This window comes from Theropithecus gelada, chromosome 3, assembly GCF_003255815.1.
Source record: "Theropithecus gelada isolate Dixy chromosome 3, Tgel_1.0, whole genome shotgun sequence".
NCBI classification, from domain to species: Eukaryota; Metazoa; Chordata; class Mammalia; order Primates; family Cercopithecidae; genus Theropithecus; species Theropithecus gelada.
The window spans coordinates 9774133-9786578 of NC_037670.1; the positions used below are offsets into that span (position 1 = coordinate 9774133).

General features: G+C 46.7%; 1 protein-coding gene across 3 annotated transcripts in view; it reads right to left on the reverse strand.

The window, feature by feature from the left end:
- Positions 1-423: 423 nt before the first annotated feature.
- The window catches only part of HIP1 (huntingtin interacting protein 1), a 208774-nt gene continuing 196751 nt past the window's right edge, over positions 424-12446 (reverse strand). For all 3 annotated transcript variants that reach the window (XM_025379867.1, XM_025379865.1, XM_025379866.1), the window contains 6 exons: positions 10385-10485; positions 10024-10129; positions 7950-8073; positions 7009-7070; positions 2068-2176; positions 424-1290 (listed from right to left, as the gene is read on the reverse strand). In XM_025379867.1, coding sequence (XP_025235652.1) covers positions 1238-1290; positions 2068-2176; positions 7009-7070; positions 7950-8073; positions 10024-10129; positions 10385-10485 — 555 coding nt within the window. In that variant the 3' untranslated portion in view covers positions 424-1237. The remainder of the gene's footprint in view (positions 1291-2067; positions 2177-7008; positions 7071-7949; positions 8074-10023; positions 10130-10384; positions 10486-12446) is intronic.

The window sequence follows — 12446 nt, forward strand, 5'->3', positions numbered from 1 at the left end:
TCCGGGTTTGTCAATTGCGTAGAAGGTGGAACGATCTTTTTATTCAAGAGGATGCCAAGGCAGACGTCTGCAGAAAGGAGCTGGGAATCGCTCCCACGCTCCCTCTCTGGGCCAAGGGAGATGGCCCACTTGACACAGACCGTTCATGGACAGTTCATTCTGGCAGGGAAGTAGTGTTGATCTCACCAGTTCCATTCAAGCATGTGATAAAAATTTTTGAGCCTGGTCACAGGAACTCCTAAGAAACGTGTCCTGTGAAGACCTGGGCTGTGTGAACCCTCTTGTCCCTCTTTCTGTTGTCTTCTCCCTTGTGAAGGTGGACAGAGGCTTTCCGCTGGGGTTCAGCTTTAGGAGGGAAAGGCACTCACTCCTTCTGCCTTTTGAGGAAAGCTGTCACTCAGTAGCTCCGCCTGACCCTGGAGCATGGACTGGGTGGGCCAGCACTTGCTCAGTGTGGAGGCGGAGGTGGAGCACCGAGAGGCCTGGACAGCACCATCGCCGGAGCTGCCACAGTGGGGGGCCCTGGAGACTCAGCTCCAGGGGTGTGCCCTTTGGGAGAGTTGGCTATGTGAGTGAAACTTAAAAAAAAAAAAATACAACCAAAAAACCCAACCAACCACCATAAGAAGCAGTGGAAATCCATGGCACTGCCCAAAGAGGGGGAGAATGGCCTTGGCATTCACAGCCAGGACACTCCTGCTGTCCTTCTGACTGTGCAGATTTCAGGGTAGTGTCCTGGTTTGGAATCCATCAGCCCTCTGATGCTCACAAGTTTGTGCAAATGATGAAACTGAAAAGACTGAGAAGAAAACAGAAAAGAAAAGGCATAAGATCTTCCCTCTCCAAGCTGTCAACGAACAACAAGCAGCCCCTCTATTAAGGATACCCATTGTTGTGGGGGTCAAATAGTCAGCAGGACTGGATGGAAGTCCTCTCTGTTGAGTGGCCCTGTCCCCCACCACCCCTCTTTGCACCTAGGCTTGCTCATGGGCAGCACTGGCCAGCCTGGATGCTAACTAGGGAGGCGGGGAAAGAACAGAGATGACCATGAGTCCAAACAGAAAGGGTGTCGCTATGGAGGGAGTCTTTGGAAGTGTCATGCAGGTCCTCGGCATTGGGTAATGGCAGTGGTGTGGCTGCCCCTGGGACTCCAAGGATTTGGCCTGTGGCTGGGGAAATGACACACACGAGATAGGTAATAAGGATTTACACTGACATATGGGGTATCGGTTTGGCTCTATTCTTTTTCGGTTACCGCTTCTTGCAGTGTAGGTGGAGATGCCTCTGTTCCTAAAAGACAATGATAATTTATGTTGCAAAGCGCTTCATGCATGCATACACTCACTTAACCAAAAAACCTGCCACCATGGGGGCTCAAAAATACATTATAATTATAACCATGGTGTAATCACCTAGTCCCCGAGTTTGGTGTCTAGGAATGACTAGGATCTGTCTATGGTTGGTGCCCAGAGTCTGTCAAATCCCATAACAGTCAACAATCTTGGTTGTGATCAAGTTGACTGCTTTCGACATGCAGACAGCAACATATAGACTCAAGGTGATGGATGGCAAGTCTCTGGGCTGGCAGGCTGAATGTGACTCCATGCCACTCCGTTTCTCAGCACCTGATCCCTTCTATCCTTTGGCAATTGTTGCCCTTCACTGGCTCTAGATAGTCAGAATCTTGTAATTCACTTGTCCCTGTCTGCCAGATCTCCACTGACCACTATTCTTTCGTTTTTCAACTCTCTGCTGGCCAGAAACTGAATTCCCAGGGAGTTAGCAAGGCTAGCTGGGCCTGGGAAGGAATGGCAGTGAATGAGTTATGATCAATGTTTAGGTCTTAAAAGGTGACAACAAAAGCTTTTAATTCACCATAATTTCACCCAGAGTTAGACTTAAAGGTTATTTACAACAGAAGAGAAAATAGGTTCCATGAGGAGAGAAGAGAAGGAAGAAGCCACTGATCTGGTGGGTTCCTTGTTCTGTTCCATTCTAGGGGAAGGCCCTGTCACACAGCTTCCCCTCCCTGCTGTGGGTTAGTGCCCGTCCTTGGAGTCAGCTCACCTTCTTCCCAGCCCTCAGCAACACCAGCAAGCTCGTAGTGCTTTTTCCGAAGCTCTCCCAGTTTTTGACGCTCCTTCTGCAATTCATTTTCTAGCTCTAGCACCCTAACCTGTAAGGAAAGTGAGTGGGATTTTCTTTTGATCAGCTCTCTGAGATTTAATTTTTATGTATATTTTTTATAGAGATGGGGTCTTGCTCTGCTGCCCAGGCTGGTAGTGAACTCCTGGCCTCAGGAGATCCTCCTGTCTTGGCCTCCCAAAGTGCTGAGATTACAGGCATGAAACACCATGCCCAGCCTACATCTATCTTATTTTGATTACCCCCTTTCTGCTGCATTGTGAATTCCTCTTCTTCTGCATTATTCACCCTGTTTCCATACTTTATCTAGTCCTCAATTTCTGTTCTCTTTTTGCTCTAATTTTTCCATTCTCCCATTCATTTATCTATCCCAGTAGCTCTTATGTTTTACTCACTGTGATCCTCTACTGGAAGTGAATGATGCTTTACAAATACCTAAATGGGAGGTGGGCTTATCTTCTGTTGCTCTGATAAATCACTATCTAAAAACAACTCTAATGTTTAGCCTAACTGTATGGTGAGTGCCAATCTAGTTGTAACCCTTCTTCAATTCCAGTTCCCTGGAAACCCAGGTAGGAACCAAGTATGATGGTTCTGATATCTTTCAGGTATTTGTGCAACTTAGGCTTATTACTGCTACAGGAAAAAGCATGGACAGTCTTACTAAAGGAAAAGGTGATCTTGCCTAGCTCTACTTCTCATTAATGTAATTTATTTTATTTCTTAATTCAAGGAATATTTGCTGGCCAGGCACAGTGGCTCATGCCTGTAATCCCAGCACTTTGGGAGGTCAACGTGGGTGGATCATTTGAGGTCAGGAGTTTAAGACTAGCCTGACCAACATGATGAAACCCCATCTCTACTAAAAATACACAAAATTAGCCAGGTGTGGTGGTGCATGCCTGTAATCCCAGCAACTTGGGAAGTTGAGGCAGGAGAATTGCTTGAACCCAGGAGGCAGAGGTTGCAGTGAGCCAAGATCACACCATTGCACTCCAGCCTGGGCAACAAGAGCAAAATTCCATCTCAAAAAAAAAAAAAAAAAAAGGAATATTTGCTGAGCACTGATCATGTCCCTGCTTACCTTATAGAGGGAAAAGACAAATGAAGGAGAAAGATCAGATTGCAAAGAAATGACACAGGGAAATGTAATAAAGCCTAAGAATAGTCAGCCAGGTCTAGTCTCAGAAAGTCCTTTTTCAGCTTTTGTGGCCTTAAGAGCTCAGCTGCCTGGAGACCTGGAGAATAATATTCCAGGCAGAAGAAACAGCCAGAGCAAAGGCTCTAAAGCAAGACAGATCTGGAGGTGTTGGGAGAAGGAAGGAAGTTGTATATGAGACATATGATAGAAGGGTAGGGTTGCAGGATGAAGTTGAGAACCAGGCAAGGATCATTTTTCACCCAGGCTCATGACCTGATGAGGAGCTTGGATGTTATACATGCAATGAAAAGCCACTGGGAGGATTTAAGCAGAGAGGGGACATCCTGAGATTTACATTTCTTTTTTTTTTTTTTTTTTTTTTTTTTCTTTGAGACAGAGTCTCGCTCTGTCGCCCAGGCTGGAGTGCAGTGGCCGGATCTCAGCTCACTGCAAGCTCCGCCTCCCGGGTTCACGCCATTCTCCTGCCTCAGCCTCCCGAGTAGCTGGGACCACAGGCGCCCGCCACCTCGCCCGGCTAATTTTTTGTATTTTTTAGTAGAGACGGGGTTTCACCATGTTAGCCAGCATGGTCTCGATCTCCTGACCTCGTGATCCGCCCATCTCGGCCTCCCAAAGTGCTGGGATTACAGGCTTGAGCCACCGCGCCCGGCCGAGATTTACATTTCTAAACTATCACATGGGGAATGAATGGACTGTAGAAGGTGAAGAGTAGAAGCAACTAGACCCAGTGAAGTGGTTCCTTTTTTGTTTTGAAACAACTTTTTATTATGGAAAAAGTAAAACATCTACAGAGGGACGGAGACTAGCAGAGTGACCTCACTGTGCTCTTCACCCAGCTCCACCAACTAACCATATGACCAGACTTGCCTCTGCAATGCTCTTTGCTATTCTCCCCACCACCTGATCGTGCCATGGGATTATTATTATCGTTATTTTTAGAGATAGGGTCTCACTCTGTCACACAGGCTGGAGTGCAAGAGTGTGATCACAGCTCCCTGAAGCCTCAAACTCCTGGATTCAAGTGATCCTCCTGCTTCAGCCTCCAGACTAGCTGGGACTGCAGGCATGTGTCCCAGCTAATTTTTAATTTCTATGTAGAGATGGGGTCTCTCTATGTTGCCCAGGCTTGTCTTGAACTCCTGGCCAAGCAATCCTCCCAACTTGGCCTTCCAAAGTACTGGGATGATAAGCATGAGCCACTGCACCCAGCCTACCACAGGATTATTTTAAAATGACTATTCATATAACATTATAGGTAAGTTGCTTTTGCAGTGGTTCAGGAGACAGAGAATGGTGGCTTAGGTTACAGTAGGAAGATGGAAAGAAGTGGAAAGATTAAGCTTTTGTTTTGTGATTTAGCATTAACAGGCCTTGCAGATGGATTGGATGTGGAGGGTGAGGGAAAGAGAGGAATCAAGGATGACTGTTTGTGGCTCAGCACCCAGTAGGCGGTGGGGGTGTCATTTACTGAGATGAAATAAACAAGGGGAGGGACAGAGTGGGGTGTGAGGGACACCAAGAGGCCTGTTTTGGACATCAGTTACGTTTGATATACTTATAGGGCATTAGTGGGGAGCTATCAAGAAGGCTGCTGGATAAGTATGGGGCTCAAGGAGAAGATCTAAGCTGTGGAGAAGATTTTGGAATTTATCCACATATAGGTGGTATTTAAGTCAAGAGGGGATGGGTGCAGTAGCTCACGCCTGTAATTTCAGCACTTTGGGAGACCGAGGCAGGTGTATCACCTGAGGTCAGGAGTTCGAGACCAGCCTGGCCAACATGGTGAAACCCTGTCTCTACTAAAAATACAAAAATTAGCTGGGTGTGGTGGCGGGTGCCTGTAATTCCAGTTACTTGGGAGGCTGAGGTGGAAGAATTGTTTGAACCTGGGAGGCGGAGGTTGCAGTCAGCCAAGATTGCATCACTGCACTCCAACCTGGGCAACACACTGAGACTCTGTCTCAAAAAAAATAATAATAATAAAAATAAAGTCAAGAGGGACCGAGTGAGACTGCTAAGCAGAAGTCCCTTCAGTATTCAGACAGAAATTTGGCTTTGCTGGTGATCTGTGTCTTTTCCTAAAGATGCTGAGCCAGGTGCAGTGGCTCATGGCTATAATTCCAACACTTTGGGAGGCTCAGGTGGGAGAACTGCTTGAGCCCAGAAGTTCAAGACCAGCTTAGGCAACATAGTGAGACCCCCATCTCTACAAAAAATAAAGAGGCTGGGTGCAGTGGTTCACACCTGTAATCCTAGTACATTGAGAGGCCGAGGTGGGCAGATTGCCTGAGGTCAGGAGTTCGAGACCAGCCTGGCCAACATGGTGAAACCCCATCTCTACTAAAAATACAAAAATTAGCCGGGCGTGACGGTGCATGTCTGTAATCCCAGCTACTTCAGAGGCTGAGGTGGGACAATCGCGTGAACCTGGAAGGCGGAGGTCACAGTGAGCCAAGATCATGCCACTGTACTCACTCCAGTCTGGGCGACAGAGCAAGACTCAGTCTCAAAAAAAAAGAAAGAAAGAAAGAAAAATTAGCTGGGCATGGTGGTGTGCAACTGTAGTCCCAGCTACTCAGGAGGCTGAGTTGGGAGGATCTGCCTGAGCCCAGGAGTTCAAGTCTGCAGTGAGATGTGATGGCACCACTGCACTCCAGCCTGAGGAACAGAGTAAGGCCCTGACTCAAAAAAAGAAAAAAAATTGCTGAGTGACACATCTTGGAGTACTTTAACAATTCCAATTTGAAATTCACCCCAAGACTGATGACCAATAATTCTAGAAAAATGATATCAATTTTTTTAAAGGATCTTGCTGATACCTATTTTGCATCGTATGACTTTATAGAACAACAGAGAGAAATAATGGCATTGCCTTTGATGAGTTAAAAGGATTTTCTCTTTTAAAACTAAAGGTCATACGCAAATAATTCATATCAGAAGTCTAAAACAATGTTTATAGTAAGACTATTAAGTTTGTGGATACTAAGAGATCCTGGATAACATTTAGAGGAATGTTAGTCCAAGACTAGTGGGCAAGAGTTAAGAGTCTGATCTTGGCTGGGTGTGGTGGCTCACGCCTGTAATCCCAACACTTTGGGAGGCTGAGGCAGGAGGATTGTGTGAGGCCAGGAGTTGAGACCAGCCTAGGCAACATAGTGAGACCCTGTCTTTACTTTATTTAAGGAAAAAAGAAAATGGCCGGTGGCTCACACCTATAATCCCAGCACTTTGGAAGGCCCAGGTGGGCAGATCACAAGGTCAGGAGTTCGAGATCAGCCTGGCCAGCATGGTGAAACCCTATCTCTATTAAAAATAAAAAATTAGCTGGGCATGATGACACATGTCTATAATCCCAGCTACTTGGGAGGCTGAGGTAGAAGAATCGCTTGAACCTGGGAGGTGGGGAGTGAGGTGAGCCGAGATCATGCCATTGCATTCCAGCCTGGGTGACATGAGACGACTCCGTCTCAAAAAAACCAAAATAACAAAAGAACAAAAAAACAAGGATTCTGATCTTCACTAATAACCTCCACCTCCACTGTTTCTTCCGGCATGATTTACATTCAGTCTTGGGTTAGTAGGTGCACCTGTGTTCATTTCCACTCAGGTCTCTCTCCCTCTGCCTTTTCTCCACGGGAACAATATTTAGAGTCCATGTCTAGGCAATAGAGGCTATCTAGACTTAGCAATGGAGCTCTCACCTGGGAATCCATCTCTTGGCGTTTGATCTGTGTCAGCGTCATGCTTGAGAAGTCCATGTTGTCTGCAAGGATGGAAACAAGAAGATCTCATCAAATTCTACCCTGCCTGACTGGCACCTGAGAGGTGGACAATGCCAACGCTCTGTGGAAACACCTGGTTTGCCATTTGTCTACACTGCATGAAAGTAACTGAGGGGGCTGGACATGGTGGCTCACTCCTGTAATCCTAGCTCTTTGGGAGGCTGAGGTGGGTGGATCACGAGGTCAGGAGTTCAAGACCAGCCTGGTCAACATAGTGAAACCCTGTCTTTACTAAAAATACAAAAATTAGCCAGGTGCAGTGGTGGGCGCCTGTAATCCCAGCTATTTGGGAGGCTGAGGCAGGAGAATCACTTGAATCTGGGAGCGGAGGTTACAGTGAGCCAAGATTGCACCATTGCACTCCAGCCTGGGCGACAAGAGCAAGACTCCGTCTCAACAACAACAACAAAAAAAAAGGCAGGGCACAGTGGCACAGTGGCTCACATCTATAATTCCGGCAAACTTTGGGAGGCCAAGGTGGGCGGATCACCTGAGGCGAGGAGTTCGAGACCAGCCTTGGCCAACATGGTGAAGCCCCGTCTCTACTAAAAATACAAAAATTAGCGGGCGCAGTGGCGGCGCCTGTAATCCCAGCTACTCGGGAGGCTGAGGCAGGAGAATCGTGTGAACTAGGGAGGTGGAGGTTGCAGTGAGCAGAGATCGTACCACTGCACTCCAGCCTGGGTGACAGAGTGAGACCCTGTCTCAAAAACAGAAAGAAAGAAAAAATAAAATAAAAAGATGAAAAATATGAAAGAATTTAGACACAGTCCTGTGGGATTTGGTTGGTATCACAGGGAACGATGCAGAGAAGAGCTCAAGGATGCAAGATAAGAAAAGGGTCCCTTTGGAAAGGCTACCTGTCTCTTCAATCTGTGATTTGCCGGAAATGGTTGAGGCCACGACGCCAGCAGTGGCCTGGTTCACTCCCCGAGAGGCCTGCTGCAGCTGGACTAGGTTGGGGCTGTCCTTATCAGCTTTCACCTACCAGGACAAAGCGGATTTAGGTTCACACAACACCTAGAGCAAGAAGGACTAAATCAAATAATTGCTCTGATGGTTCTTAGCAAACATATGTGGGCCAAACGGCAATCACCAATCAGCTTCTCAAAACCCGCTGCCTACAGTCAGCTCCTGACATTATCTATCATCTGAAAAATTATTCCTGGCTTCTTTGCTTGGTGGCTCCCAAACTCTAAGCATTATCACTTATTTGGACAGTGTACCCAGTTGTAGAAATCAATCTGGGATGACAAGAAATAAGGGCAAATAAAGAACACTGAGATACTGTGAAACTCTTCAAAGGATTTTGAGCACCCGGTTTACATGAGAATTAGTTGGGGGCATTGATAGTATTGAGTCAAAAATTTTGTTTTTTGTTTTTTGAGATAGAGTTTCGCTCTTGTTGCCCAGGCTGCGTGATCTCAGCTCACTGCAACCTCCGCCTCCCTGGTTCAAGTGATTCTCCTGCCTCAGCCTCCCAAGTAACTGGGATTACAAGTGTCCACCACCACACCCGGCTAATTTTTTGTATTTTTAGTAGAGACGGGGTTTCAACATGTTGGCCAGGCTGGTCTCGATCTCCCGACCTCAGTGATCCACACACCTTGGCCTCCCAAAGTGCTGGGATCACAGGAGTGAGCCACCGTGCCTGGCCTGATTCAAATTTGAAGACTAATAAGGAGGAGTTGTGGAATCTCAGAGATAAGTCAGGTAACCTGTTTATGATGCCAACCTATTCCTTATTTGAGTGTTTCTTGAATGCCAGGACTGCTAATAGGAAGTTGGCATTGCTGGGACTCTCTAAGGCTACTTGTAACGGATGTGAGGAAAGTCACGAGGGACATGTGTGGTGCACTGGGTACAGACGTTCCTTGCTGTCACATGAAAGGACTCTAAGGCTGGGTGTGGTGGCTCACGCTTGTAATTCTAGCACTTTGGGAGGTTGAGGTGGGTGGATCACGAGGTCAGGAGATCGAGGCCATCCTGGCTAACATGGTGAAGCCCTGTCTCTACCAAAAATACAAAAAATTAGCTGGGTGTGGTGGCGGGTGCCTGTAGTCCCAGCTACTGGGGAGGCTGAACCAGGAGAATCACTTGAACTGGGGAGGTGGAGTTTTGCAGTGAGCCGAGTTTGCGCCACTGCACTGCAGCCTGGACAACAGAGCAAGACTCTGTCTCAAAAAAAAAAAAAAAAAAAAAAAAGCTGCTGTAAGAGGATGGTATGGGACCCTTAAGAGGCTGAATTTGTATTTGGAATCGAATCCACCTGAGCCCTGGATAAATCATCTGTTGTCAGGTCCAGTTCCATCCCACCATCCAAGTACTGTCCAACCTAGCCAAGTACTCTCTAACTCCTAAGTACTCTCTAACTGAACCAAGTACCATCTAACCTAACCAAGTACCATCTAACCTAGCCAAGTACTCTCTAACCTAGCCAAGTGCTGTCTAACATAGTCAAGTATATCCCTTAGTACTCTCTAACCTAGCCAAGTTCCATCTAACCTAGCCAAGTACTCTCTAACCCCTTAGTACTCTCCAACCTAGCTAAGTACCATCTAACCTAGCCAAGTGCCATCTAACCTAGCCAAGTACTCTCTAACCTCTTAGTACTCTCTAACCTAGCTAAGTACCATCTAACCTAGCCAAATGCCATCTAACCTAGCTAAGTACTCTCTAACTCAGCCAAGTACTGCCTAATGCAGCCAAGTACTCTTTAACGTAGCCTAGTACTCTCTAACCTAGCCAAGTACTGTCTAACATAGACAAATATATCCCTTAGTATTCTATAACCTAGCCAAGTGCCATCTAACCTAGCCAAGTACTCTCTAACTCAGCCAAGTACTGCCTAATGCAGCCAAGTACTCTTTAACCTAGCCTAGTACTCTCTAACCAGGCCTTCCAGGGTCCTAGGAGGTCCAGCACAGGTCCTACCTTGGATGCAGCCACAAGCTGGGCTGTGCTAGCAGCAATTTCATGCGAACACACCATTAGCTCCTCAAATTTCCCTCTGCCTTGTACCACCAGATCAGCTGCATCCCTGATGGAAAACGACAAGAGGGACTAGGTTTTGGGCAGATGAGCCACAACTCCTCCACAATCCCACCTCCAGACCCCCAGCATCACCCTGTGTCCCCTGGGAGAGCCAGGCTCCCTTGTAAACTTGGTCCTATTGACTTCCTGATCAATAGTTTATTGATCAGGGAGAGATTCTTTTCCCCTCCTTAGCTATTGTTTGGAGTGGATCAATGGAAGAGGGGTCAGGGGAGGAGCCTTGGTACCAATGGATACTTACACCATGACAGTGGCTCCCCAGCCCACAGCCTTGGAGGCTGAGATGAGTCCTTCTGTCCATCGAGAGTTCTTGGCATAAAACTCTTTAGGGGATGCTGTACCCTAGGGAAGAAAAAAATAGTCGTAGCCACCTTTTATTGAGCATGTACTGTATGGCAGGTGCTTTTATATATATATTATCCCAAATCATCCTCATAGTAACTCTGAGACATAAGCATTAGTATTCCCATTTCACAAAAAAGAAGATTCAGAGACAAAAATGGCTTTTCTGGCTGGGTGCAGTGGTGCTCGCCTGTAATCCCAGCACTTTGGGAGGCTGAGGCAGGTGGATCACTTGAGGTCAGGAGTTCAAGACCAGCCTGGACAACATGGTGAAACCCTGTCTCTATTAAAAATACAAAAATTAGCTGGGTATGGTGGTGGGTGCCTGCGATCCCAGCTATTCAGGAGGCTGAGGCAAGACAATCACTTCAACCTAGGAGGCGGAGGTTGCAGTGAGCTGAGATCGTGTCACTGCACTCTAGCCTGGGCAACAGAGCAAGACTCTGTCTCAAAACAAAACCCTGGCTGGGCGTGGTGGCTCATGCCTGTAATCCCAGCACTTTGCAACGCCGAGGCGGGTGGATCATGAGGTCAAGAGATTGAGACCATCCTGTCTAATATGGTAAAACCCCATCTCTACTAAAAATACAAAAATTAGCTGGGTGTGGTGATGTGCGCCTGTTGTCGCAGCTACTCGGGAGGCTGAGGCAGAAGAATTGCTTGAACCCAGGAGGCAGAGGTTGCAGTGAGCCGAGATTGCACCACTGTATTCTAGCCTGGTGACAGAGTGAGACTCAGTCTCAAAACAAAAAACAACAACAACAATGAAAAACCAAAAACAAAAACCCCAAACAACAAAACAACAAACAAACAAAAAGGCTTTTCCCTTAGGCCGGGCGCGGTGGCTCAAGCCTGTAATCCCAGCACTTTGGGAGGCCGAGACGGGTGGATCAAGAGGTCAGGAGATCGAGACCATCCTGGCTAACACGGTGAAACCCCGTCTCTACTAAAAAATACAAAAAACTAGCCGGGCGAGGTGGCAGGCGCCTGTAGTCCCAGCTACTCGGGAGGCTGAGGCAGGAGAATGGCGTAAACCCGGGAGGCGGAGCTTGCAGTGAGCTGAGATCTGGCCACAGCACTCCAGCCTGGGCGACAGAGCAAGACTCCGTCTCAAAAAAAAAAAAATACAAAAACAAAATCTTTAAATTTTGTCCTATAAAGTTATCAAGCAAAAGGTAGAACATTCTAGGCAGATGATCAGCATATATGTAAAAAGACATGGATTTAGGAAAACAATACAGCATATTTAGGGAAGAATTTAAAGTTTAATGTGACTATATCACAGAATATGTGGGAAGAGCCAAAACATGATGCTAAGAATCAGGTTGTAATAGTTTCATATCCCATGCACTTGAGTTGAGACTTCAGTTTGGGGCCATTATGAAGTTGGTGGGCTCTTCATGCAGAGAGGCAACACGAACTGATTTGAGTTTTTTGAAATAATCTTTGAATGCAGTGAGAGAAAGAATAATCTGAGCTTGAGATTTTTTTCAATTCTGTTTTATTGGTTATTTAGAAATAANCGCGGTTGTGGGCGCCTGTAGTCCCAGCTACTCGGGAGGCTGAGGCAGGAGAATGGCGTGAACCCAGGAGGCGGAGCTTGCAGTGAGCCGAGATCGCGCCACTGCACTCCAGCCTGGGCGACAGAGCGAGACTCTGTCTCAAAAAAAAAAAAATATATATATATATATATATATTTCTACTTGGATTTGAAAAATGTTTTTATGCTTTGGAAGTGTCTGATAGTCTGAGGATCTGCAGATAATCCTTGTCCAGTCCATCTTTCTATTTTAGAAACAGAAAACATCGCCTCGCAGGAAGATAAAAGGCACCAGCAAACCAGGCCTGGCTGCTTGCTTTATGGCACTGTTCTCAGGCTCATTAACCCCTCTCTGGACTTACGCCTCCCAAGCTGCAGTGGCATATGGGGAAATAAGAAAAAAAAGATGATGATAATCCCA